Below are 23,111 nucleotides of genomic sequence, written 5' to 3' on the forward strand. Positions count from 1 at the left end.
GATGAAAGTAGCCATGTTTTTGTAACTCTGGACAACCCCTTTTAAAGATGTTTTATGCAGGTCAAAAGATTAGTAGTGTAGCCTGCAACATTGCAAGCTCATGGAAGTCACTGCAGTTGTGTTGCAGGTTGCTTTGACCACGACCCAACAATTGCAAGTCCAATGAGTTTGGATTTCTCGCGATCACCAGGGCACTATCCTGGCAACTTGTGTGGCACAACTTCATTGATTTGTTTTGGTTTCCAATGTCACAGGACTACACCGCGGTAGAAGCCAAAATAGTGGTGTAGCCCTAGCGAGCTAGGGGGTTCATGCTCATTGCATTGCCTCATGCACGGACCCTATAGTACATGTATTATGAATTTGTAGGCAGTGTCCATGTGCCACCATATAGTACCTCTGTATGATACTGGCATCCAGTGGAACATACCACTTTTTCCCGCTCAGATTCCATACGTGGAGCTTTGGGTGGGGAGGAGTAGCCTCCAGGGGGTAGAAGTGTTGCTCAGTGGGCCACAGTCTTCTGTGAGAGAGCTGGTAGTATCTTCCTACACTTCTCAGCTCCGTCTATGTCGCTGCGGTGTAAAAGGGGATGAGATGAAGGGATATCTAGGGTGCTAGTGATTTGGGACCCCAGAGTAGAGCGGAGGTCAGTCATTCAGTAGTCCTCCAACTCGTAAAGTGATGGTGGCTTCTATTTCCTATGTTCTCCAATAATCGCTGGACAGCGGCTCAGGCTGTTGTAGAGGACACTTGGGACTACATAGACCGTATGGGCCCATACGGGGCACTACTTTACAGATCTGTAATATGAGGATATGCCCGGTTGAAGGCATTGGAGCCTCTTAGCATATATAGATATAGATATAGATAGATGAAAGCCCTCACTCACTGCCTCACTCACTGCCTCACTCACTGCCTCACTCACTGCCTCACTCACTGCCTCACTCACTGCCTCACTCACTGCCTCACTCACTGCCTCGCCAAAAGTTCTCCAACTTCCCGATGTCGTAGAAACATGAATTTTGGCACAAGCATAGATTATCTCCAAAATATGAAAAATAATTGGGTCCCAACTCGATTATTCAATTCTAGCGCAAAAGAATTGGCGTTGAAATTTTACGTACGTAATCTAAATCTCTCACTTCTCAATGTTATAGAAACTTAAAATTTGGCACGGGCATTGAATGTCATAAATAGGAAAATTAATGGGTCCCAACTCGATTATTTAATTCTATGCGCAAAAGAATTAGCGTCCAAATTTTACGTATGGAATGTAATTTTCTCACTTTCCGGTGTCATAGAAACGTGAAATTTGGCACGAGCATTGATTATGTCATAAACAGGAAAAGCTAATGGGTCCCAACTCGATTATTCAATTCTATGCGCAAAAGAATTAGCGCTGAAATTTTACGTACATAATCTAAATCTCTCACTTCACAAAGTCATAGAAACATGAAATTTGCCATAAGCATTGAATATGTCATAAATAGGAAAAGTTAATGGGTCCCAACTCGATTATTTAATTCTATCGCAAAAGAACTAGCGTCCAACTTTTACGTACGGAATCTAATTCTCTCACTACTTAGTGTCATAGAAACATGAAATTTGGACCGGGAATTGATTGTCATAAATAGGAAAAGTTAATGGGTCCCACCTCGATTGTTTAATTCTAAGCGCAAAAGAATTAGCGTCCACACTTTACGTACAAAATCTAATTCTCTCACTTTCCGATGTCATAGAAACTTGAAATTTGGCACGGGCATTGATTGTCATAAATAGGAAAAATTAATGGGTCCCAACTCAATTATTCAATTCTAAGTGCAAAAGAATTAGCGTCCAAATTTTACGTACGGAATCTAATTCTCTCACTACTTGGTGTCATAGAAACATGAAATTTGGAACGGGAATTGATTATGTCATAAATAGGAAAAGTTAATGGGTCCCACCTCGATTGTTCAATTTTAAGCGCAAAAGAATTAGCGTCCACATTTTACATACAAAATCTAATTCTCTCACTTCCCGATGTTATAGAAACTCGAAATTTGGCACGGGCATTGATTATATGTCATAAATAGGAAAAATTAATAGGTCCAAACTCAATTATTCAATTCTAAGTGCAAAAGAATTAGCGTCCAAATTTTACGTATGGAATCTAATTCTCTCACTTCCTGATGTCATTTTATATAAAGGAAACGTTGCATGGTTACCTCCCTGTGGTGTTTCCTGGATAACGCAGAGAACTATGCAAAATGGTGAACATATGTTTTCTGGTATCTCTAAAGTAACCACGACTTCATAAGATTTTCCGTGTGAACACCAGATAAACACCAGTACCAAATTAACTCGGGCGAAGCCGGGTATATCAGCTAGTGTAATATAAAGGCCATTGTGCAGGAGGGACGATGAGCACAGAGTGTCAGCGAGAATATGAAATCTGCTTCCTCTTCAGGCATGATGATGATCAGACTATGTCATGTTTCTACTATTGAATTTAGTAATGCTTGGTGTACTATTCATGTGAATTTGGGTTGTGACTGGAATTTGTGTTTAACCCCTTAATGACAGGCCTGTTTTGTCCCTGCATTTTCATCATTGCATTGCAAGAGCCATAACTTGTTGGCATATGGGGTTGTTCAGGTTTAGAAAAATAACTAACTTCCAAGAAAAGCACCACACTTGTCCACAGGTTGTGTGTGGTACTGCAGCTCATAAATTTTCACTTTAGTGGATCCGCTTTAATATCAGCACAATCCATAGACTGATGGGTTTTTTTTTAAGAAAGTGTCTGTTTTTCTGCTCCTGGATTATCTTGTTAACATGCCATAAGCTGTCATATAGTCTCCAATAGGTGAAGCGTCCAGTATGCATTTTTCTGTTTATGTAGGCTTATCATATTTGTGACCCATCTAAATTCAGATCTATTTAAAGCTAATTACACTATAGGAGTACAGACTCATTAACCCCACCTATACCTTAATGTGTGATGGCCAAGTCATGGGCCAGTAGTGTATATGATGGTGATTGCCTTGTTATAGAGGAATTCTGGAAGCCTTTAGTGTCTGTGTGAAGGAAGAACAAGCAGATTTAAGGGTTTGATGGTTTCCATCTGCTCCTGGGAGTCTCTGATTACAAGCTCCTGTGTCTCACTGCCGCCTCCTTTCACTGCCGCACCCATTGATTTCAGATATTCTTATTTGGGATTTGGCGTTAGAACCGAGAGAGAACTAATGGAGCCAGAGATCTGCAACGCTCATGAATAATAAAACGGCAGCAGAGGAGTGGGGCAGGGTGGGCTCGGACCTCCCAAACGAGATTCTGCAGGTGCTCAACCCAAGTAATGCACAAAGAAGCCTGCTTTAGGGAATATATCACCTCTATTTTATTACGAAGTAAAATATTCAATTTTTCTAATATTTTGATTATTTTTGTATTCTATTCTGTGTATGTGACTATGGGGGCGGCCATCCAACCTGAGCCACAGTTGACTGCATTAAAGAGATGCTTTACAGCAGCCTCATGCGCCATTCATACAATGGACAGGCCCTGACTCATTGATTTTTATTGGAGATGCGCTGTGGCAAGTGCAGAGGTCATTGTGCAAGGAGGGGGGGAGGTGAGCTGTGGCCAGCACTGGTTATGAATGGTCATCTCTATATATTCGGGTTACCTTTCATTGTAATCCTTCTTCTGAAGGGACTGCTGAAAAGTTTTCTCTACAGAATAGGAAGTGTCAGACTATTGTTAGGCCTAGTGGTCAGAATGAAAACTGCAGGATTTTAGTTTTTTTATTTTTTATTTTCTTTTTTAAACATAAATGGTGATAATTAAAAATAAAAAAAATCTTCACGTTTAACATTTGGTTTAGGCTGGCTTTCCTTGGGCGAGGTGTCCTAGCAAGATCTGCAGCAATAAATCTTAGGCGGAGCTCGCATGACACTCTTTCCATAGGATAACTATGGAAAGCGCAGCCTACTGCACACGAGCGGAGAATCGTAGCGATTTTCCACTCACGTGATTAAAACCGCAGCATGCCGTGATTTGCCGCGATTCTCCACAGTGAGCCTATCATTAAATTAGGTGCATCACTGAGACCTTTTAGTGCTCCCTCTTCCTCCCCCATGGCAGGATATCGCTAGCGATATTCCATCGTGGCCTCAGACAGGCGGCCTTATACAATAGGTAACTCTGTTGAGTTTTAATACTTTGAAGAAAGTGTCTGCTTTCTCAGTGAAGCAGCCTCAGTCTTGTCGTATTGTACCCCCCTCCTTCCACTAGTTGGGTTGTAGGGAAGTTCGTTCAGCCACTTTAATATTGGGGATACCAGACACGACCCATGGACCGGTGTGGGGCTGTTCTTGGAAGAAGGCAACCAAGTTTTTCAATCCTGTATAACCCTTACATTGATGGACTTTAAGCTGCAGTACTAGCCATGGACAAACGTGGCGCTGTTTTCTCCAATCTCATACAACCACTTTAATCACCGCACACAAGTGAAGGATAAAACCTATTACATTTATTTCCAGATGTCATATAATTATCATGTTTTTTCCTTTAACGGCTTTTAGTTTACCTCTAACCCCCTCCCCCAATCTGTCTTACTGAGCCATGCTTCCGCCCTTGGGATCAGTCCCCATTATGATTGTAATCATTTTGTCCTTGCTAGCAGGTGAGATCTGCTTTTCACCCACTGATTTCCTGGAGGAGGGCTTATACAGAACTACACAAGCAGAACTTCAGTGTAAAGCACAGGGGAGGGGGCAGATCAGCAGCTGGAGCCTCTGATCAGGCAAAAAAAGAAAACAGTAGATGAAAGTATAGCTATAATATATATGCAATGTTTTTGCTTTGTTTTTCCCCCCAGGATGCTGAGCTTTGGGCTGATGACTATATTATTAAGCTGGGCATCCCTGGCCCTGGATACCTCGTCTGCGGTGGTAAGTTAACTCTTTCTAGGCGTTGGACTAGCTGAACTCTTGGAATATTTAATTTACTTTGTTTTGTATGGTGGAATGCAAAAAAAAAAAATTATTTTTTTTTGTTTTTTTTGTTGGAATTGCTTTTTTGGCTATTTTTCTGTGTTCAAAGTGCTGTAAGAACAACCTGTTAATGTTCTTCTGGTGGTCAGTGGGATTCTGATAACAAATCTGTAAAGTTTTACTACATTTCTAAAATAAAATCCTTAAAAAAAAATTGTTGCTTCACCGTATTGTGAGACCCAGAACGCTTCTATTTTTCAGTTAAACCTCTCCAAAAGACCACCTTTTTGAGAAGACCACCCTCCTATCCAGACTGACAGATTCTCAGTTGCCCCATATACTGTATTATGCATACTGGCCATCTTGTCTGAGACCATTCCCCTAGAAGACCACCTTGCAGTGCAGGTTTTGGTGGTCGTCTCAGAGCCGTTTTGCTGTATTTTTCTTTTACGTAATAAGAAAGTGTGGTGCTTGATATTTTAATCTTAATGGGGGGGGGGGGGGATTTACATGTTTTGAACATTTCATTAAACTTTTTTGTTTTCATTAAACCCACTATGGGACTTAACCATATAATCACTTGTATAACAAATACACTACAATGCTTCTGTATTGCAGTGTATTGTACCTGCAGCATTATCTTATTAAAGGGGTTGTCTACAGGATACATGATCAATATTAGATCTGCAGGGAACTGCTGCCCGTACCCCGACGGAGCAGCTATTCACCAAGCTGTTGCACTTGTGTATTAAGCTAATTTGTGTAGACAGCTCTGCTCCCACTGCAGTGGCCAGGCTTGGTTATTACAAGCATTGAAGTGAATAGGAACTTTGTCTGTAATACCAAGCCTGGCCTCCAGTATGCTGTCTGCATCCTGTACAAGTCAGCTCGGCGCATGAGCGTACTGGCCTGCTGAACAGGTAATTGGCAGGGCTCTTGAGCGGAGGGCACCCACCGGTCAAGTATTGATGGTCTGTAGTAAGGATCAGCCATCAGTAGGTTACAATTTGACAACCCCCTTTAAACTCTGCCTTTAGCAATGCATAATAGAGGGTACTAAGGAGGGTACTTGGATGCTAGTCCAAGGGGCCTTATTAGGGCCTCGGCTAGCATAACCACCCATCAGTACTTCCTGTTTTTGTTTCAAGGGTGTCAGCATTTCTGTCAAACACTTAGATGCCATGATCAATAGTGATTACAGCATCTAAAGGGAGGATTGAAAGGCTATGAGTGGACATAGCCGTTGTCAGTATTATATTGCAGTTGTGTATGCAGTAAGCTCGGCTCCTGCGGCGCTCTGACTCTTCTGGCAATGCCCTGTGTGCATATGGTGGATGTTCACATGGGATTGTATGATCTTTGAAAAGCAGAGCTGCTACACTTGTCCAGGGGCTGGCTGTCTCTGGCATTGCAGCTCAGTCAAACGTATTGTTTTCAGAAGAGGGTCTGAAGAAGTGCTTTTAAGGAAATGTGTCACATCTTCAAGATCTCTGGATGCTGTCAGTGAATGAATTATCCATGCACATAATGTCTCAGCTGAAAGGTTTCAACTCCTAGTGGAACAGACAGATTTATAAGACCAGTTGATGACGAATCCAATATATTTTCTAGCTTTTGTGTAGGTCCTTCCTAGTAACAAGCTTACAAGCTCAGAAGGGGTGACTTCTGATGTAATTCAGGGCACATGCCCCGTCCGTGAGCCGCTCCCATTGCAGTATCTGTGTAGCGCTTTAAATGGCTCAGCTGCTTCACTATGCTCTCTGGAATCAGCCCTTTACCTAAACCCCCTCCTCCCCCCAGATTCATCTGCACCTTCCCAGAGTGTTAATAGGTCAGAGGCTATTATGGGAGATTCACTTTGTACCCTCTGGGGAATTCTGAGTGTCCATTTAATTCCAATCACTTAGAAGTCCTTGATCTTGTCTTCTGAGATGTCAGAACCTTTATGCTATATGGCAACAGAAGAAATTCGGGGAGGTCTTCACCCCATGCTTTTGCATCCCGTTAAAATGCCTTGTTTTAGCTTTAAAAAAACAAAACAAAAAAAACATTGTTTTTACAGGGAGATTTCTAAGACCAGCAGTCTGCTTATGACTTATCTGTTTTTTGGGGTCCCTTTACCCACCCGAAGGTGGTGTTCCCCATTTACAAGGGACGAGCTGTCAGGCAAGTGATGTCCGCTCCTGTGCTGTGATACAGGGACAGAAACACACGCTTCAGCACTTGTACAAATATCCTGATATTACATAACTGTTGCACAACTGTTTATTCTAACTGTGTAAAAAGGCAAGGTTCTTCACACCTATTTTGATCAAGGCATGTGGGCCCATTTGCCACGTCCAGATGAACCTTATTGGATGGGTAGCTATATCTAATAAAGTTAGGAACTACAAAATGAATGGTGTATTGGACACCTATGGTCATGTTCACATTTGTGGTATTGTTCAGCTCCGCCATAGAAGCCAAACAGTAAAAATAGCAGAAGCACCAGATACAGCGTCCGACAGACCCCCAATGACTATTATGGAATCTGTTGGGTTTCTCACATGGTAGTCTGCATTTACTCAGATGACCTTGTTAAGGACCGCTGCACGGTCACATTAACCTTTCAGGCTTGGGTTCCAAATCAATTCGTATCTGGTGCACCAAGGAGGCCAAGAACTACACAAAGAGTCAGTTTCCAGTTCTCCTCAGATACGTAGAGAGAGCCCCGGCAAGTATACAGCTCACTCTGCTTAAGGCGTACGTACTCTGAATCTTTTAACTTTTCATAGCGTTTCTCAATACAGGAAAGGAATGCGTCATTAGTCACGGCGTTAATCTCAGTGGGTTAAAAATTAAAACATTACAGCATAGTGTGAGAATATATATGAAATGTCCTTCAAATGTTTATTCCTCCCGGACATTATCTCGTCCTCCCTTGTGAGTTTGGATGGTCGCAGCATCTTATTAGCGCGATTCGCTCTTTTCCCAAAGCTCAGGGCGTGGGGGGAGTCTCTTCTGATAATGATTGTACCAGGCTTGGTTCTCGGAAGAATAGAAACAAAGCATTAGACATTGCACCGTATCTCATGCTCTAAAGTTATTTCTGCTTGAATTACTGTTTCACTACGCACAAGCTTATTTATATATTATAATGCTCCATTTTGTATCTAGCCGCCATTTTGAGACAGACTCTTTTATGTTATGAGCCTGTACCTTCTCAACATGCTAGCATACCGCACTATTTCGTCTGGGGTTTCATGCTGGATCTGCCCCAGTAGCTCCAAAATGAGCCCCCGTCAAGGGTGTAAACGCTGCTTTCTCTGTAGCATCCTGTTGCAATGGACTTGCATTGTAAAAAAGAGAACAGGAAGGTGTTCTACCAATTTCATCAATCTTTACAGTTTCCTTATATGTGAATGGAGATTGATAAAGATTTACATACAGCCCCATCTGGAGCAGCGTCTCTCCATGTCCCTAAGTGGATCATGTCACCCCGGAGCTACACATCAAGTCTTTAATGCTATAATGAGCCGTGACATGCGTCATGCTATTCCTTGGGGAGACGGTGGGGACCATCTGGGTGAGGAGCCTTGAGACATATTGATTGCACATAAAACCTTGAGCCTGTAATACGTTAGTTAGATTATCAATTAACTAATTAGTGTGCTGGGTGCCTTTCCATGAAGCGGTCTCTGTCATATGTCAATAATTTAGTGCTGGTCATATAGGAACATATTAGGCTTCAGATTCGTCTTGTGGCCATCCATGTTCTCGTTCTGCCATAGAAATAGAAATGTGGAACACTAGACAGCTTTGTCTGGGATTCAGTGCCAGAGGCTCCAGCGCAGATGTGGACGCATTCTAAATTGTGCACTTTTACAACTAGTCCGTGGGATATGTCTGACATCACTGTATTCCAGTGAATGGAGAGGAACTGCAGTACCAGACACAGCCTGTGGACAGAGGTGGTGCTGTATGTCAAAGTTCAGGAACAACTGCCTCCGTTTTTTTTCACAATGCCTTGTCAGTAAGGCATCCTGCCATCATCTTTAGTCTTCCTGTAGGGTCTTAATGTGACTTTGTTGTATCCGCAGTGTTCTGGTGTAACTGTATTAGAATCTCTGGTGTTCCTAATCCCAAATGTTACAAATGTAAAGAAAAAAAAATTGTATCAGCTAAAATACATGTACAGTAATAGGAACAAATTCCACAGAGCGGATCATAAGCATACAGTCAGGAGGACGAGCGGGGATCTCTTCCTGCCGAATATCTGTGTCTGGATAGCCAAGTTCGTGCATCGGCCCCTAAAGGAGGCTCTTTTGAAGAAATTTTAAAACAACCCTTTTAATGTCCCTGAAGAATGTGAAAACTTCTTAAATATCTTCCTTGCAAGCTGAGAGTACAGCAAGATCTCTGGAAGCTGAAGCTTTAAAGCCTGAGGCTGAACTATTGAGAAATTCTAAGGGCTTATTCCCACAAGCGTATATCGGCTGGTGTTTTCATGGCTAGCTGATATACGCTTCCATCTAAACAGTCCCCCCTTCCCTCCCCCTCACTGGCTCTCTGCGCCCCTCCTGCGTTTGCAATAGGAGGGGACAAAGGCGGAGCTAAGATCTGCTCTGTCTTGCTTACTCCCATTGCTGACTATGGACAAGGGAAGGGGTGGGAGCTTAGCTCCACCCCTGCCCCACCCACTCCCATTGCAAATCGCTTGGAGGGGAGGAGAAAAGCAGAGAGCCGGTGAGTGGGAGGGACAGCATATTTTGCCGGGCGTGAAAACCTGCCCGATATACGCACATCTGTATAAGCACTAAGGGAACAATTGGGTTGCAATGAGTCACGCAGCTAAGGTCAAAAGCGCATCAAATTGTGGCAAGCGGTTTTTGATGCAGTCCTGACCACACCCAAACGGTCACGTCTCCGTACCCCCCAATGTCCTCTAAGCTGTCAAGGAGAGCACACTTTAGTGATTTGAATCCCCACAAGTTCTCCAGAACGCGGCACCTGAAAGAGATCAGGAAGGAGACGTGTCAGTAGAATCAGTTGTGCAGCCCTGGAACTTGTAAGCTCTCAGCATAGAAGTCTGATATTATATGATGTCCCGTCACAGGGTCATGTGACCGCTGCAGCCAGTTACTGGCCATATGTAATTTTGAATCTGCCTATAACTGGCTGCAGCAGTTTTATAACCATGTGACGTGTCGTCAGGGGACCGGGGACTGTTGGAACAGGCTGTGGGGATGGGGTGAATTGTGACTTTGGAATGTTTTTACGTAACGTTGGGCACGTTTCAGTTTAACTAGTTTTTCACTAGACTACCCCTTTAAGTTTTTGTCTTTGTTTTGTTTAGATTTTCATCCTGAGTTTCATCAGAGTTTGCAGATCTGCAGTTGGCCTGATAATGGATACCTTCACTATCAGGCCAATTGCAGAACTGCAAACGTTGATCTATCACATTGCGTATGTGGAACATGATACCCAGCGCTGAGGCGCTCCCTGCTCCCCTCTGGGAGTCTAATATCTCAATGATACAGGTTCTGTGCTTGGATTTCGTGGTCTGACCTCCGCTTTTGCCCTTTTCTGATTCCTTCAGTCGTTGCTAAGTGAATTTCTTGGTTTTCTTGAGCTCTGGCCTATCCTTCAGCACATTGTATTCTCTCCTCCGCGGCTATGAGACGGGGAGGTTTGCTCCTGTTAGAGGTGGATATAAATGAATGGGGCATTGATTCTTATCTTATTAGAGGGAAGCGCACCTCACTGGGCTTGTCTGCGTGTACGGTGATATGGGATCGCCTTTTTCGGAGGTGCAGCTGGAGTAAAGCCGTTTGTTTTCAGTTTTTTGTTCCATTCTAATATGAGCAGAAAAACTAAGAAAATAAAACAAACCGATCCAGTAAAATCCCATTTATTTCAGTGGGACTTATTTTATTTGTTTGTTTTTCGTTCCATCTATTTCCTGTTGTGTTTTTACGGAAAAAAAGGCTTAACTGCAGGTCTTTTTTATTCCTCTATTCAAAAACCTGGAAATGGACTAGAATGGACCTTCTTTCATTTTGTATGCTTTTTATTGTAGTCTATGGGGGACGGACACAAATAGAAACTTTTCAGTTTGTATCCTGTTTGCTGGAATCCTTAAACACAGCGACATACATGCAGTTGTAACATAGAGCTACACTTCAAACAAAAATGATCCTACCGGCTGTCTAACCCATACAATCGGAAACTATCCATTTTTTGACAGTTTCATTTAGGCATCTGATTTTATTTTCTTTCCTCTGTAAAGAAAGATAGATCTGTTAAGAATGGATAAAAGAACACTGTGAACGCAGCCTAAGGCATCTTTCCCACGAGCGTTTATTGGCGGCCACTTCGCGGTCAGCAGATATACGCTACCATCCAACGTTTGTGCAGCCATTCACACCACATGTGCCCCACATATACACAGAAGCTGCCATGCTGTTGCCCCTTTCCCCTCCCTCCTCCTCGCAGGCTCACCCCTGCTCTCCTCCCCGCTCGCTCTTTGCAGTTGGAGGGGACAGGACGGGGGCGGTCCCACCTCCTCCCATTGCTGCCTGCAGGGAGGGGCAGAGCTAGGCCCCGCCCTATCCTGTCCCTTGTCTACAGCCAGCAATGGGATGGGGCGGTGCCTAGCCCCCATCCCGCCTCCTCTCATTGCAAAGTGTGAGTGGGGAGAAGAGCAGGGGAAGGGAGTTTAGCAGCCACTCTGCTAAACTCCCTCCTTTCTCCGGCCGCTGTCATTGGCTTCCATAGGAGCCCATGCAGCGGCCGATGTATTCCGGCTCAAAAGATAGTTCCAGGACCATCTCTTGGACCCGATGTAAAAACGCCCGGCGCTATATTGGCCGGCCAGGTGCTTTTACGTCACAGGAATACAACCATGTGATCTGATGCATTGGAATCCAATGCATCAGATCACTGCGCATATCGGCCGACCATGAAAATGACCAGCTGATATACGCTCGTGGGAAAGAAGCCTAAGAAAGGTATTAAAGAGGGTCTATCAGCTGTCCTGCCATGTCTGTATTAGTAAATATGTATATTTCTCATGAAAGAAGCATCTTTTCTTAGAAATCCGTGTTGTCGTTCCTCTGTTACTCCTCATGAAAATATACAAATGTGGTTTTCACTTTGTTTTTTAATCTGGTATACCCATACCCACTCTGATCTTAGCCCTGATTAAATAATGTTACACCCTATGGACAAGTAGATTGGGAATACCTCGTTATCAATTTATTTAGACCTTTTCAAGAGGAAAATCAGAGTGGAGTTTGAGAAAAGATGCTTTTTCATTTACATGGTGAATGCGCGACTGTTTCGTAAAGCCCACGGTTCTGGAGCCTCTCTTCTTAGAACTCTGCATGTTGTGCCATTCTGTTCTCGGCAATTAAGAGTTGCCATTCCCATTACCACACACCACTGACTAGAAGAATAGTTACTCCCACTTGTCCGTGTATTCATGCATTTCCTGGAGGAATAATAGAGGAACACCACAATGCAGAGATGCCACTGACTGATATTTCATGGGAAGCACAAGTGTATCAGAAGAGTCCGTTTACACTAAACAATATCGGCGTTCACTCGTTGGCTCGTTCAAAGGAGAAATCCTTCATTCACATTCACTGTATATGTGACTGAGGGGCGAATGAGCGGTATTTATACCACACGACTAGTGAACGCGCTGACAATGGTTACGCCTGCAGAAGATGAACAAGAAGCGAATGCTTTATCATTCATCGGCTGCATTTACACTGAACAATTATCATTCATCTTTGCTCGTTTGAACAATCGCTCTGTGTAAAAGGGCCTTAACCCCTTGAGTGGCGGGTTTCCTACCACCCTGTCGTGCCCACCAGGGCAGGTTTTTTTAAATGGTCCAATCATTGAATTTCAACTAGTTTTGCAGTTGCGTCTCAAGAGCCATAACTTTTTCATTTTTCCATTGACATGGCCATATAAGGGCTTGTTTTTTGCGGGACAAGTTGTGATTTTTTTAAACGGGGGAGGAAAAAAAGAAATGGGGAAAAAAGAAAAAAAGGGGCCATGTCATTAAGGGGTTAAATAATGTATTAACTTCTCTGGGTCATTACGACGCATTGATACCACATGTGTGATTGTATTTTTGATTTTTTACAAAGTAAAGGGAGACAAGTGTTTTTTATAATTTTTTACCTTTTTTTATTTATTTATTTTTTTTTATTTTAATTTTTTGTCCCTTTAGGGGACTTCCACAGGGAACCATCAGGACCCCTGATCACATTCCGGGGGTCCGATGGTGACAGCCCTTTACATGCTGCAGTGACAGCCCTTTACATGCTGCAGTCACATAGACTGCAGCATGTAAAGCGTTAACACAGCAGAGATCGGAGGTTTTCTCTGATCTCTGCTCTAAGAGCAGGTACCCAGCTCTCCCTGCCACAGAGACCATCGGCTTGCTTCTGACAAGCCGATGGTCTCTATGGCAACCTGTAAACAAACCAGTGCAGGAGGTTACCGGCACATCGGCAATATCTTCTGCTGGTTTTTTAAAGTCCTTTGCAAAGTGCTTTGTTCTCTGTGGGTCTGTGCAGGCAGAGCACGATGTCACAGCTTGTGGCATTGTGCTCTGCAGCTCCCATAGTGATACATAGCCCGGAAATCTTCCGGGCTATGTTGCTATGAGCAGTGGAGCTCGTCCCGGAAAATTTCCGGGCGTGCCACTCAAGGGGTTAAAGCAGATGTCCGTTCACATGGCTTGTAGTCTTTATCTGGGAAAGGTGGGTGATAACCAATTTAAGCGCAGGATCTGTTTGTTCCCTGATGGACCCCATTGACTTGAGTGGGACCCTTCATGGGTTCCGACTAAAGAATTCTCGAAAGCCCCTTGGGGGAGCCTCAGTCTGCTTTATTAACAGTAGTGTGACAGGTCATCTGTATTCTGAGGCAGTTGTGCCAGTCAGGACTCTTGTAAAGCTGGGTGGCAAGATCCTGTGTGAATTTGTAAGGGCAGTCTTATCGGTCATCCAGCTTTTCCAAAAACCAAGTCAGTCTGATCATTACTGAGACCTCTAGATTTTGGAGGGTGATACTCTTAAGTGAGCCTGGCATTAATCCCTAATCCTATGTCCTGTAGGGCACCAGTGATTTCTGTGTGGCACCTGACAAATTCATCATGAACATGACACAAGATCACATCAGTACAGGTAATGGCCAGCCTCTGGTTATCGGCATTCAGGATGCCACTTGTGATGCCCAGTAACCATGTGTTGTGTTTGTATTTGCAGAAGTCGTCCATTATTATTTGTACTGCAGCCAGAGTCTAAAGAATCCATTCCAGCAGGTACAAGTCACTATACATCCGCAGCTTATATGGGTCCTAAACCTTACACTAAATCAAATATCTCTTTCTAGACCCTAAACATCTTCCAGAAGTCGCTGACCACCATGCAAATCCAGATACAAGGTTTACTTCAGTTTGCAGTGCCCATGTTTCCTACTGCCCAGGTAAGAACCAAACTTGCTGTGGGCACAGATAATGCTCTTATTAGCTGTACATGTTTGAGTAGAGCAATAGACAGTAGTCGTAATCCAATGTAAATAGTTCCTCCACCTAAATAATTCTAGCTGTTTGCAGCACCCCGAGGGGAAGTGAATGGATTCATACAGCTGTCATGGAACTCAATGAGAGGGATATAAATCTGTTAGCTCCCCCTTGGGACAGCTTGTAAGAATGTCAGTAAGTAGAACCTTTACTCCATGAGCACCATAGAAGTTGCATGACCAGTCATTACAAATCCAGTGATTTAAAGAGATTCTCTGGTAGGATAACATTGAAGGCTGATCATGTCATGTTTGATTGGTGGGGTCTGATCTCCAGGGCCCCATGCTGATCAGCACAATACTGGACTGGGATGAGCTCCAGAGCCAAAAAGAGGAAAAGCAAAATTGGATCCTATAGGTTTGTGGCAAGATAAACCAGACTACTAGATTCCAACTGCTATCTGTTAATTTCACTTTTCACAACCTAATGGAATCTACTAAACTCCTGAGCCCGGCACAGCTGGATGAGTCAATGTGCCTATAACGGGGAGGCAGCACTCACAGCAGAGCCTTCATTGTACTGATTGGTGAGAGTATAAAAAAGATATGCCAATAATGTTAAGGCGTATTTACACGGAGCGCTCATCGCTCAAAAATCGCTAAAAAGCGATCGTTTGGGCGATCGTCGTTGCGTCTAAACGCGCAACCATCGTGCATTTTTTTGGGCACTGCTAGCTGATCGTTAAATTTAGGCCAAACTAAAAATCGTCCTTCAGCCTTATCAGCAATTCTCCATGGGGAGTGCTGATAGCATTGTTTCCCGGAGAACAAAGAAACTGAAAGCAGATAAGAGCCCTCCGGCTATTAACTGCATTCAGCTAACTGCTTCATTTGCACACTAAGTAGCTACCTAATAGTTTCTACAAAATGATCGCTCAAAGCTGTCACTGTCGTTTGAGTGATCATCGCTCCGTGTAAATGGGCCTTTAGTCTCTGAGAACCCACGTAATTATAAAATTTGGCCTTCCTGCAGCTATCACTAAGGAGAGTTTAGGATTTTACTGAAAACAGAGTTATTGAGTAAATCTGCACGCAGCTCTCCGTAGTAGTGATTAGTGACATTTAAGGTGGTATGCTTTTACTGTCAGTTACTGTGTATTATACACATATAGCACAATAGCCCCTTTGTGCCTTGACACAGCTCGGAGCTTTAGACGCCAGTCAAAAGCAGGTTGTATGTGATGCATTTACTTAGTTCTGCTCTGTGTAATTATCCTGTATTGTGTTCCACCATAATTGTATTTGCATAAGATACAATTTCCTGACATGATCTGTTTAGTAGAAGATTCACAAAAAACAATTCTGTACTTATTTCAGAAAGATCTCCAGGGCATCCAACTTTTGCTGAACACATCAGAGTCTAACTTGCACCAGCTTACTGCTTTGCTGGACTGCCGGGGTCTTCATAAGGTATGAGGGAAGGGGTAACAAATGAGGAACGCTGTCATTCAGACTGGATCATTTTTCTGAAACACTAGGACTTTTAATAATTCGGAATAACCAATAATCTGTCAGACTCTGATTCACCTTGTAGTATGTTTTATGTCTCATTCTCAGGATTACTTGGAGGCTCTTATTGGCATCTGCTATGATGGAGTTGAAGGACTTCTTTATCTTGGCCTCTTCTCTCTCCTTGCAACATTTGCCTTCACTGCCATGGTATGTGCCATACCACAAGCCTGGAAGCATTTCGTCGCAAGGTGAGATTTTGTATATCCACCGCCTGTTGTTTCACCATTCTACTCAAGGGGGCACTTCATGAAAAAGCAGTTAGTATGCATTCACTCTTTAAAAGTATTAAAAGCAAATGATTACCTTTGGGTAACTTTGGGGGTGCATTTCTAGCAATTTCCTTATAAACTTCTATACTGAGAGAGTAGTATTCTATCAGAATGTAGGCACGGTTTACAGTAGACTGTATACCACCTATGGCACAGATGACTAGTTTTAGCTGTACCTGCACCAGGTGTAATCTAATATCGTCATCACAAGCAAGTACACACTCCGACTTTTTTATATTTGTTTTCCGGTATATAACAATGATGGGCCATCCATGTGTGGTCATTGGAGGTCATCCATGTCCAAGTGGCTGTGAAGGGGAAGATAAAAAGGACCCCCTTTCCTCCCATCTTCTCTCTTTCTCATCCCTCTTGTTCTAAGCACAGAATTTCCCTGAATTCAGCCGTTTTTGGGCTTGTAAAGGGAGAGACCAAAGAGATCTATGTTCACACCCTAGTCGGGAATTGAAGCCATGGCCAACCAGTGCCAATCAGTGGTGCTGACTCAATCATAAAGACTATTAAAATGCATAAGGTTTCTCCTACCAATGTTTAAGAGCGCTCTCTCCTATTGTGTTTTCCAAATGACACACATGGACTTGCTGTGGCACTGGCAGCTAAAGGGTTTTATATTCACAGTAAGTCTGGGCGTTTGTATTTCAGAGACCGAGATTATAATGACATCGATGAGGAAGATCCCTTTAACCCTCAGGCTCGCCGTATAGCAGTGCACAATCCCAACCGGGGACAGCTGAGGAGCTTCTGCAGCTACAGCAGCAGTCTGGGCAGCCAGGCCAGTCTACAGCCACCAGGTCAGGCAGTCTCCAACGCCCCAGTTGCCGAATACATGTAAGTAGTGGTTGCAAGAGATATAGATTACTGTAGCTGGTTTTGACTTTTGATGAGTTTTCCAAGGTAGTTTACTTTTCTGTTGCCTAGTTTTGTGGTGAAGGTATATTTCATGTCTCCAAGAGGTCCATGTACTGGACTCGTACTGTTCTCTGAATTAGCTGCACAGTGCATGTTCATAGTTTATAGAGTAATCTTGTGTAATTTGTTGGTGTAGTGGGTACTTGGTTTAGGAAATTTGAGAATCACTATTGTGTGGGACTACATGTAAACCTACTACATCATTCCAGCCCAGTATTAAAGGGAACCTCTCCGTAGTTTATACCCTACTAAACAAACTACAGGGGAAGAGCTCGGAGTTAGGGTAATTTCCATAAATAACTTGATCATAGTATGGTAGGGTTGGAAGGGACCTCCCAGGGTCATCGGGTCCAACCCCCCTTGCTCAGTGCAGGATCACTAAATCATCCCAGACAGATATTTAAATGACAGCTTAGGTGGGCGGGGTTTATGCTAACCACTCCGGCCAAAAGAAACTCTCGGGACCAGACACAGTTCCTATCAAAGTGAATGAGGACATGTGTAGTGTGCAAATGGGCAGAGTTCTCCAGAGTCAGAGATGATCTTTGTACTCTCTTCTCCAATTAATAGATGAAGGCTTTAAATGTCAGACAGCAAACTATTAACTTGTTACTAACAGAGCACAGCTTTTCTATCTTTTTCTACTGGGGCCTCAATAGAACATGATGATGCCTGGGCCTTACCAGTGGTTGTAGTCTACTGTAGGCCACAATTCAAATCTATAGAAAAGGAATTGGTTATGTTGCTAAGCCAAAGAATGGTGCAGACAGAGAAAGGCCTTCACAGCATAAACCCTTTTGTCTAAACTGCCTCCCCAACGGCGCCTCACGGCGACTAGAGGGTTGAGAAACGCTGTAATAGTGTATTCAAATAGTTATATGAATTTATTGACTGTGACTTTGTACTCTGTATGCCTTAATCCACTTGTTTTCCCTTTCGTCTTAAAGGAACCAGGCAGCTCTTTTCGGTGGTAATCCTCGCTACGAGAATGTTCCACTGATCGGGAGAGGATCGCCCCCACCCACGGTACGCTGGGCTACTGAATCTAAATCCTTCTTGTAGCTGACTGAGACTTATACTACGGTATTCAAAATAATGCAGGCTAGTGTATCAAGTCTTCACTGTACTAGCCCTGTATCTAGATATCCTGGCCAGTGGATTGTTGCCATGCACCTCCATTGGCACCTAGAACCTGCCCTGATATGACAGTGTGGGCATTTACAATACACATTCCATATCAACAGCTACTTGTAGGAGATCGAAAAATATGGCTGCTTGCTTTCAGAAAGAATGCAACTCTTGTCCATGGGTTGTCCGGTGTTGGAGCTCAGCCGAATTCTATTCAATAGAGCTATACTGCAATACCATACACTGGGGGCAAGAGTGATAGTTTCTGGGTGGAAGCAGCCAGGTTTTTCTGATCCCATGTAACCCCTTTAAGCTGCATTATTTGCTTTACACTTATCTCCCCAACTCCCAAATTGTGTTGTATCTTCAGATCCTAAGTATAAGATCAATGAGGTAACTTACCCCCCAGTTCCCTTTAGCAGACAGTGCTAAAGCAATGGTAGCTAGAATAGAGATGCCATTACTATTAATACACCCCCAACCTGGAAATGGGGGTACTATGGGGTACTGTAATGTAGCAGCATCACGTGACACAACATATTGATGGTTCCCATCTACGCTTCAATCACTTGTATATCGCTCAAGCAGTCCAGATCTGTGGAACTGTAGACATATATTGATGAAGCCCCTTAGACCATTATAAATGTATTCCCCTGACTGGGGCCTCCTGCATCACTGCTCAGTATTCAAACATTAGAAGCCGCCGCATGGTGCCAATGTCAATAGGTAACGTGGTATCATCTGGTGAGGGCCTGGATACATCATTCTTGTGTGGGTAAATGAGCTGTCTGGCCCATGTCTCCATTGGAATCCATGGGTTGAGGTACATTTGGTGAAGAATCTTTGGTTTATGCCACTACCTCAACCTAAGTATGTTGGTCTGAGTAAAAGAGGTATGGAGCAATGGATAGATACTGTAAGCTTATCTGTCAGCAGGTTTGTTGCCCTACCAGAGGGCGGTATAAAGTATAGGCCGGCTGCCTCATTATAGCAGTGTGTCATTTTAGTTTTTTTTTTTCTTTTTAGCATGAACCGAGCGCTGTGTGAATCGTGGCCTTGCGTGGCCTGCTCTTCCCAGCCTTGATTGACAGTGTTTTCCCCATACTACTTATAAGGAGAAAGCTGTCAATCGGTGGTGGAGGAAGCAAGCAGCTCATGAATGCTGCGGATTCTAGAGTGCACACACTTGGTTGAGAGGACTCGGCGCTCAGATCGTGCCGCAGCTGGTAAACAGCGATTTTATGAAAACTACTGCAAGAAAACCAATGTGTCCCTGCGTTGGGATCGGTGTTTGTCGCTATTTTATGCAGCCTTGAGATAGTCCAACATAACCCTGGTGACAGATTCCTTTCAGTACATGGTGGGGTTCACACGGGGCGGAATCTCCATGCAGACCCTCCGCACGGAAATTCCACGGCATTTACAGTAGCAGCAAAGTGGATGAAATTTTGAAAATCTCATCCAGAAGCTGTGAAAATAATCCCGACAAAAATCGTGCAGAAATTGACTTGCGGTGCAGAGTCGCCCCTCTTCTCAATGAGGGGGTGAATTCTGCACAGGAATTCGCAATAAAACCCGCACCAAATGACGAGAGTTTGGAGGCACCCGCTGCGGACATTCCGCCTGTTAGCATCCCTGTGTGGACCCGGCCTAAAAAGGGATTACTGTAGCGGCGGTGGGGAGTGAGTCCTGCCAGGTGGACTCTTGCTTCATTCCTAGCCTTGGGTATTGAAGGCAGGCTGGTTGTTAGGGATGTGCCCCCTGACAACCTGCTGTTGGGCAGTGTAACCCTAGCAACCAGTCTGTCTCAAATGATTCACACCCTCAAGCAGCTTGTCGGCAGTCGCACTGACATTCCACGCCTCGGCCAGCCTTATTAATCACATTTTTTGTTTTTAGAAAAATGTAAGTGGGGAAGCCCCTCTAAGACCCCAAAGATAATGTACTTGGCGGTCACTGTTTAGTCTCTGATATGTAATGTAGATAAAAGATCCTTTGAGTGACTTTGCTTGGTGCCCGCTGCTTGTATTCTGCCTGCTAATCCATCTTTTGTTTTTGCATGCTTGTTTTGGAGCTTTGTAATGTAAAACGTAAGTTTTCTCACTGTAATGTGACCCTGTCCCCCCCCCCCCCCCTCCCCCTCCATCCACCCACAAGGTCATCGTAGGGCTTCCCCAGGAGAATAGAAGAAGATTTAATGGGCTCGAACATAGCATTCAGTGACATTAGGGGTTCAGGGGTTCAGATATGACAGAACAGCCTAATCCTTGGACAGCTATGCCATTTCCATGCCTGGAGCAAAGACAGATCAGCCCTGTACCCGGGACTGGTGGCATATCTAGAAGCAGTACATAGCATCATATTAGGAAGCTGGTATTTAAGTGATTCATTACTATTGCTTCTCGTCCTAAGACAAGACCAGCTCTGATGACCACCAGCAAAGTGCTTCTATCAGTAGTGTCCCCCATCACAGGGGCAGCAGAGCGCCCCTACGTAAATCAGTGCCGGCATATTGACTACATATTAAATCTCCTTCTTCCATAGAACAATAGAATTACTTTCTGTCTGCTTGCAGCTGTCGCTGGAGAAGGCTTACTAGGTACTTATTGATATAGCTATATGGGAGCAGTATAACTACATATACAGCTCCCCCTAGTGGAGTCTTTGTGGGAGATGTGCCTAATGTAACCATAGGAATGCATGGAGTCTGGGCATTCAGCAAATACAGCAACCAATCATTTTATGAAAGGTTGCAGCTAAAAGGTGACCAATCGCTGGATCCATCCACCCTGCGGTCTGCAGATGATTGCTGAGCTGTTTCTGTGTCCCTGGGTATTAGGCTGACCCCCGTACAGCAGAAGCTTCCTGCCTTCTGCACATTAGTCGCTTCATTAAATATATAGGACGTGTAAGTGCTGTGGCTTTCCCAGGGTTAAAAATAGGATTGCCCAGCATGTAGTGTACACAGGTCTAGTGGGTGATCATCACTCCGAAAGCCCTGAACCAATCGCCACCCTGCCACGCTAATATACCTGAGGCTGGTGTAATAAGTCACTAAGCTAGGCAGGGTAGTCCAAGCTTTTAAATGGCCATTGGGTTAAGTGCTGGTTCAGGATGTAGGGGTGCCATGCTGTGACTAAAGGGGCCTGCATGTCTGCACCCGGCATACTGTCATAGTTTCAGCATTGCTTTATATCCACAGTATTATGAATCAGACACTGACCTTCCTATCCGGATTTTAATTTGCACACCCTTTTGCAATTACATACTTACCACAGAGGCATGGCACCCAACTGTTTAGATGGGAAGTGGCCTGGCACTGATCTGCTTGCTGAGATCCACCACTAGGGGGAGCTGTCTGCTTACAGATCTATATAGCTCCCTGGGAATCTGTCAGCTCTATATGGAGTGAGCTCCCCTTAGTGGCAGCAGTATTCAACCAGAATTATATTGATTATCAAGTCTAAAATGGGTGGGTGTGTCCCTGATATCTGAGTCATTACAGTCGGTCTCTGTATGTGCTCCCCCTATGTCTTGTGTATGATGAGTGCCTGTATTTTATATTGGAATTTTATCTGATTTTTTTTTTTTATAATTTTTTTCCCAGTATTCCCCAAGTATGAGGGCCACCTATCTCTCTGTGGAGCCATCCGGTATTTATGGCAACGAGTATCCAGCCTAGATTTCCCAACCTGTAAATGTACAGCTAACGGTGCACCCTGTGGATGCCTCCCTTCCTGCCAAAGCTAATGGAGAAGAGACTGCAATAATGCTTGGCTGATAAGGGGGAATAGTAGCACACAGGCCTATCAAGCAAGAAGAATATCCAATCAGAAAAGGGGAACTGGGCTACAGTCCTAAACCTGACTTGGAGGAAGAAATGCCATATAACAATTTTAAACGTGAAAATTGGGGTGTGGAACAGTTTTTATTATTTTTGGGGGTGTTGGAGGGGGGTATTAAATCTTTCCTGTTTCTTAAATATTGTCACATTGCAGTATTTACATAAAGTAGGTACAACATACAGAGAATACTAGAATAGGAATACACCTCCTTGTAGGTTTGTATTTTTAGCCTGTTCTACTTGATTAAAGTGAGGTCTAATGACTTGGCTCTGTGGGGCCACCTGGTGTCCAACTGGGGTAACAGCCACTGAACTTTTTATTTTTTTTATTTTTAATAATCTAAACTCTTCTTGCAGGGGCTCAGGAAACCCTGTCTGATCTGAAGCGGGGTTTGAACTGTATGTTTTCTATGTACATAATCACCACCTGCTGGGTTTTTACTGTATCTGCCGGCAGCAAGCGTGGTGAAGCTGTATAGACTCATATATTGTGACAACCTGTATTGTTTTTACTTGTTTAAAAAAATTGCTGCCCAATTTTTTGGGGCATCTGCTTTATTTTTTATTATGTGCAACATTGTCTTTCTTCCAGCCCCTGGAAATAAAAAGCTTAAGGACCGACTATAATGTGTATGTTCATTGAAAAATTGGGGTGAAGGGGCCAGGTATCAAAATTAAAGACATGCCTGTGGACCAGAGTTGCGCTATTTCACAGTTAACATTGGCATTAGTGGGGCCATATACATTTCTACACTAAATGTACAGATATTTTTGGAATAGGTTTTCTCCTATATACCTTTCTTATATTAAATGTCTCCCATCATGCCTCAGCACAGCTTTTAGATTTTGTCTTTTGGAAGAGCTTTCTCC

General features: G+C 43.7%; 1 protein-coding gene across 1 annotated transcript in view; it reads left to right on the forward strand.

Annotated features, from left to right (window-relative positions):
• TTYH2 (tweety family member 2) overlaps positions 1-22,862 on the forward strand; it is an 89,870-nt gene extending 67,008 nt beyond the window's left edge. The window contains exons 6-14 of the mRNA XM_066586215.1: positions 4,865-4,937; positions 14,095-14,164; positions 14,246-14,301; positions 14,373-14,465; positions 15,879-15,971; positions 16,119-16,261; positions 17,003-17,188; positions 18,217-18,295; positions 22,005-22,862. Of these exons, the coding sequence (XP_066442312.1) occupies positions 4,865-4,937; positions 14,095-14,164; positions 14,246-14,301; positions 14,373-14,465; positions 15,879-15,971; positions 16,119-16,261; positions 17,003-17,188; positions 18,217-18,295; positions 22,005-22,079 (868 nt within the window). The 3' untranslated portion in view covers positions 22,080-22,862. The remainder of the gene's footprint in view (positions 1-4,864; positions 4,938-14,094; positions 14,165-14,245; positions 14,302-14,372; positions 14,466-15,878; positions 15,972-16,118; positions 16,262-17,002; positions 17,189-18,216; positions 18,296-22,004) is intronic.
• The last annotated feature ends 249 nt before the right edge of the window (positions 22,863-23,111 follow it).

This window comes from Eleutherodactylus coqui, chromosome 13, assembly GCF_035609145.1.
Source record: "Eleutherodactylus coqui strain aEleCoq1 chromosome 13, aEleCoq1.hap1, whole genome shotgun sequence".
NCBI lineage: Eukaryota > Metazoa > Chordata > Amphibia > Anura > Eleutherodactylidae > Eleutherodactylus > Eleutherodactylus coqui.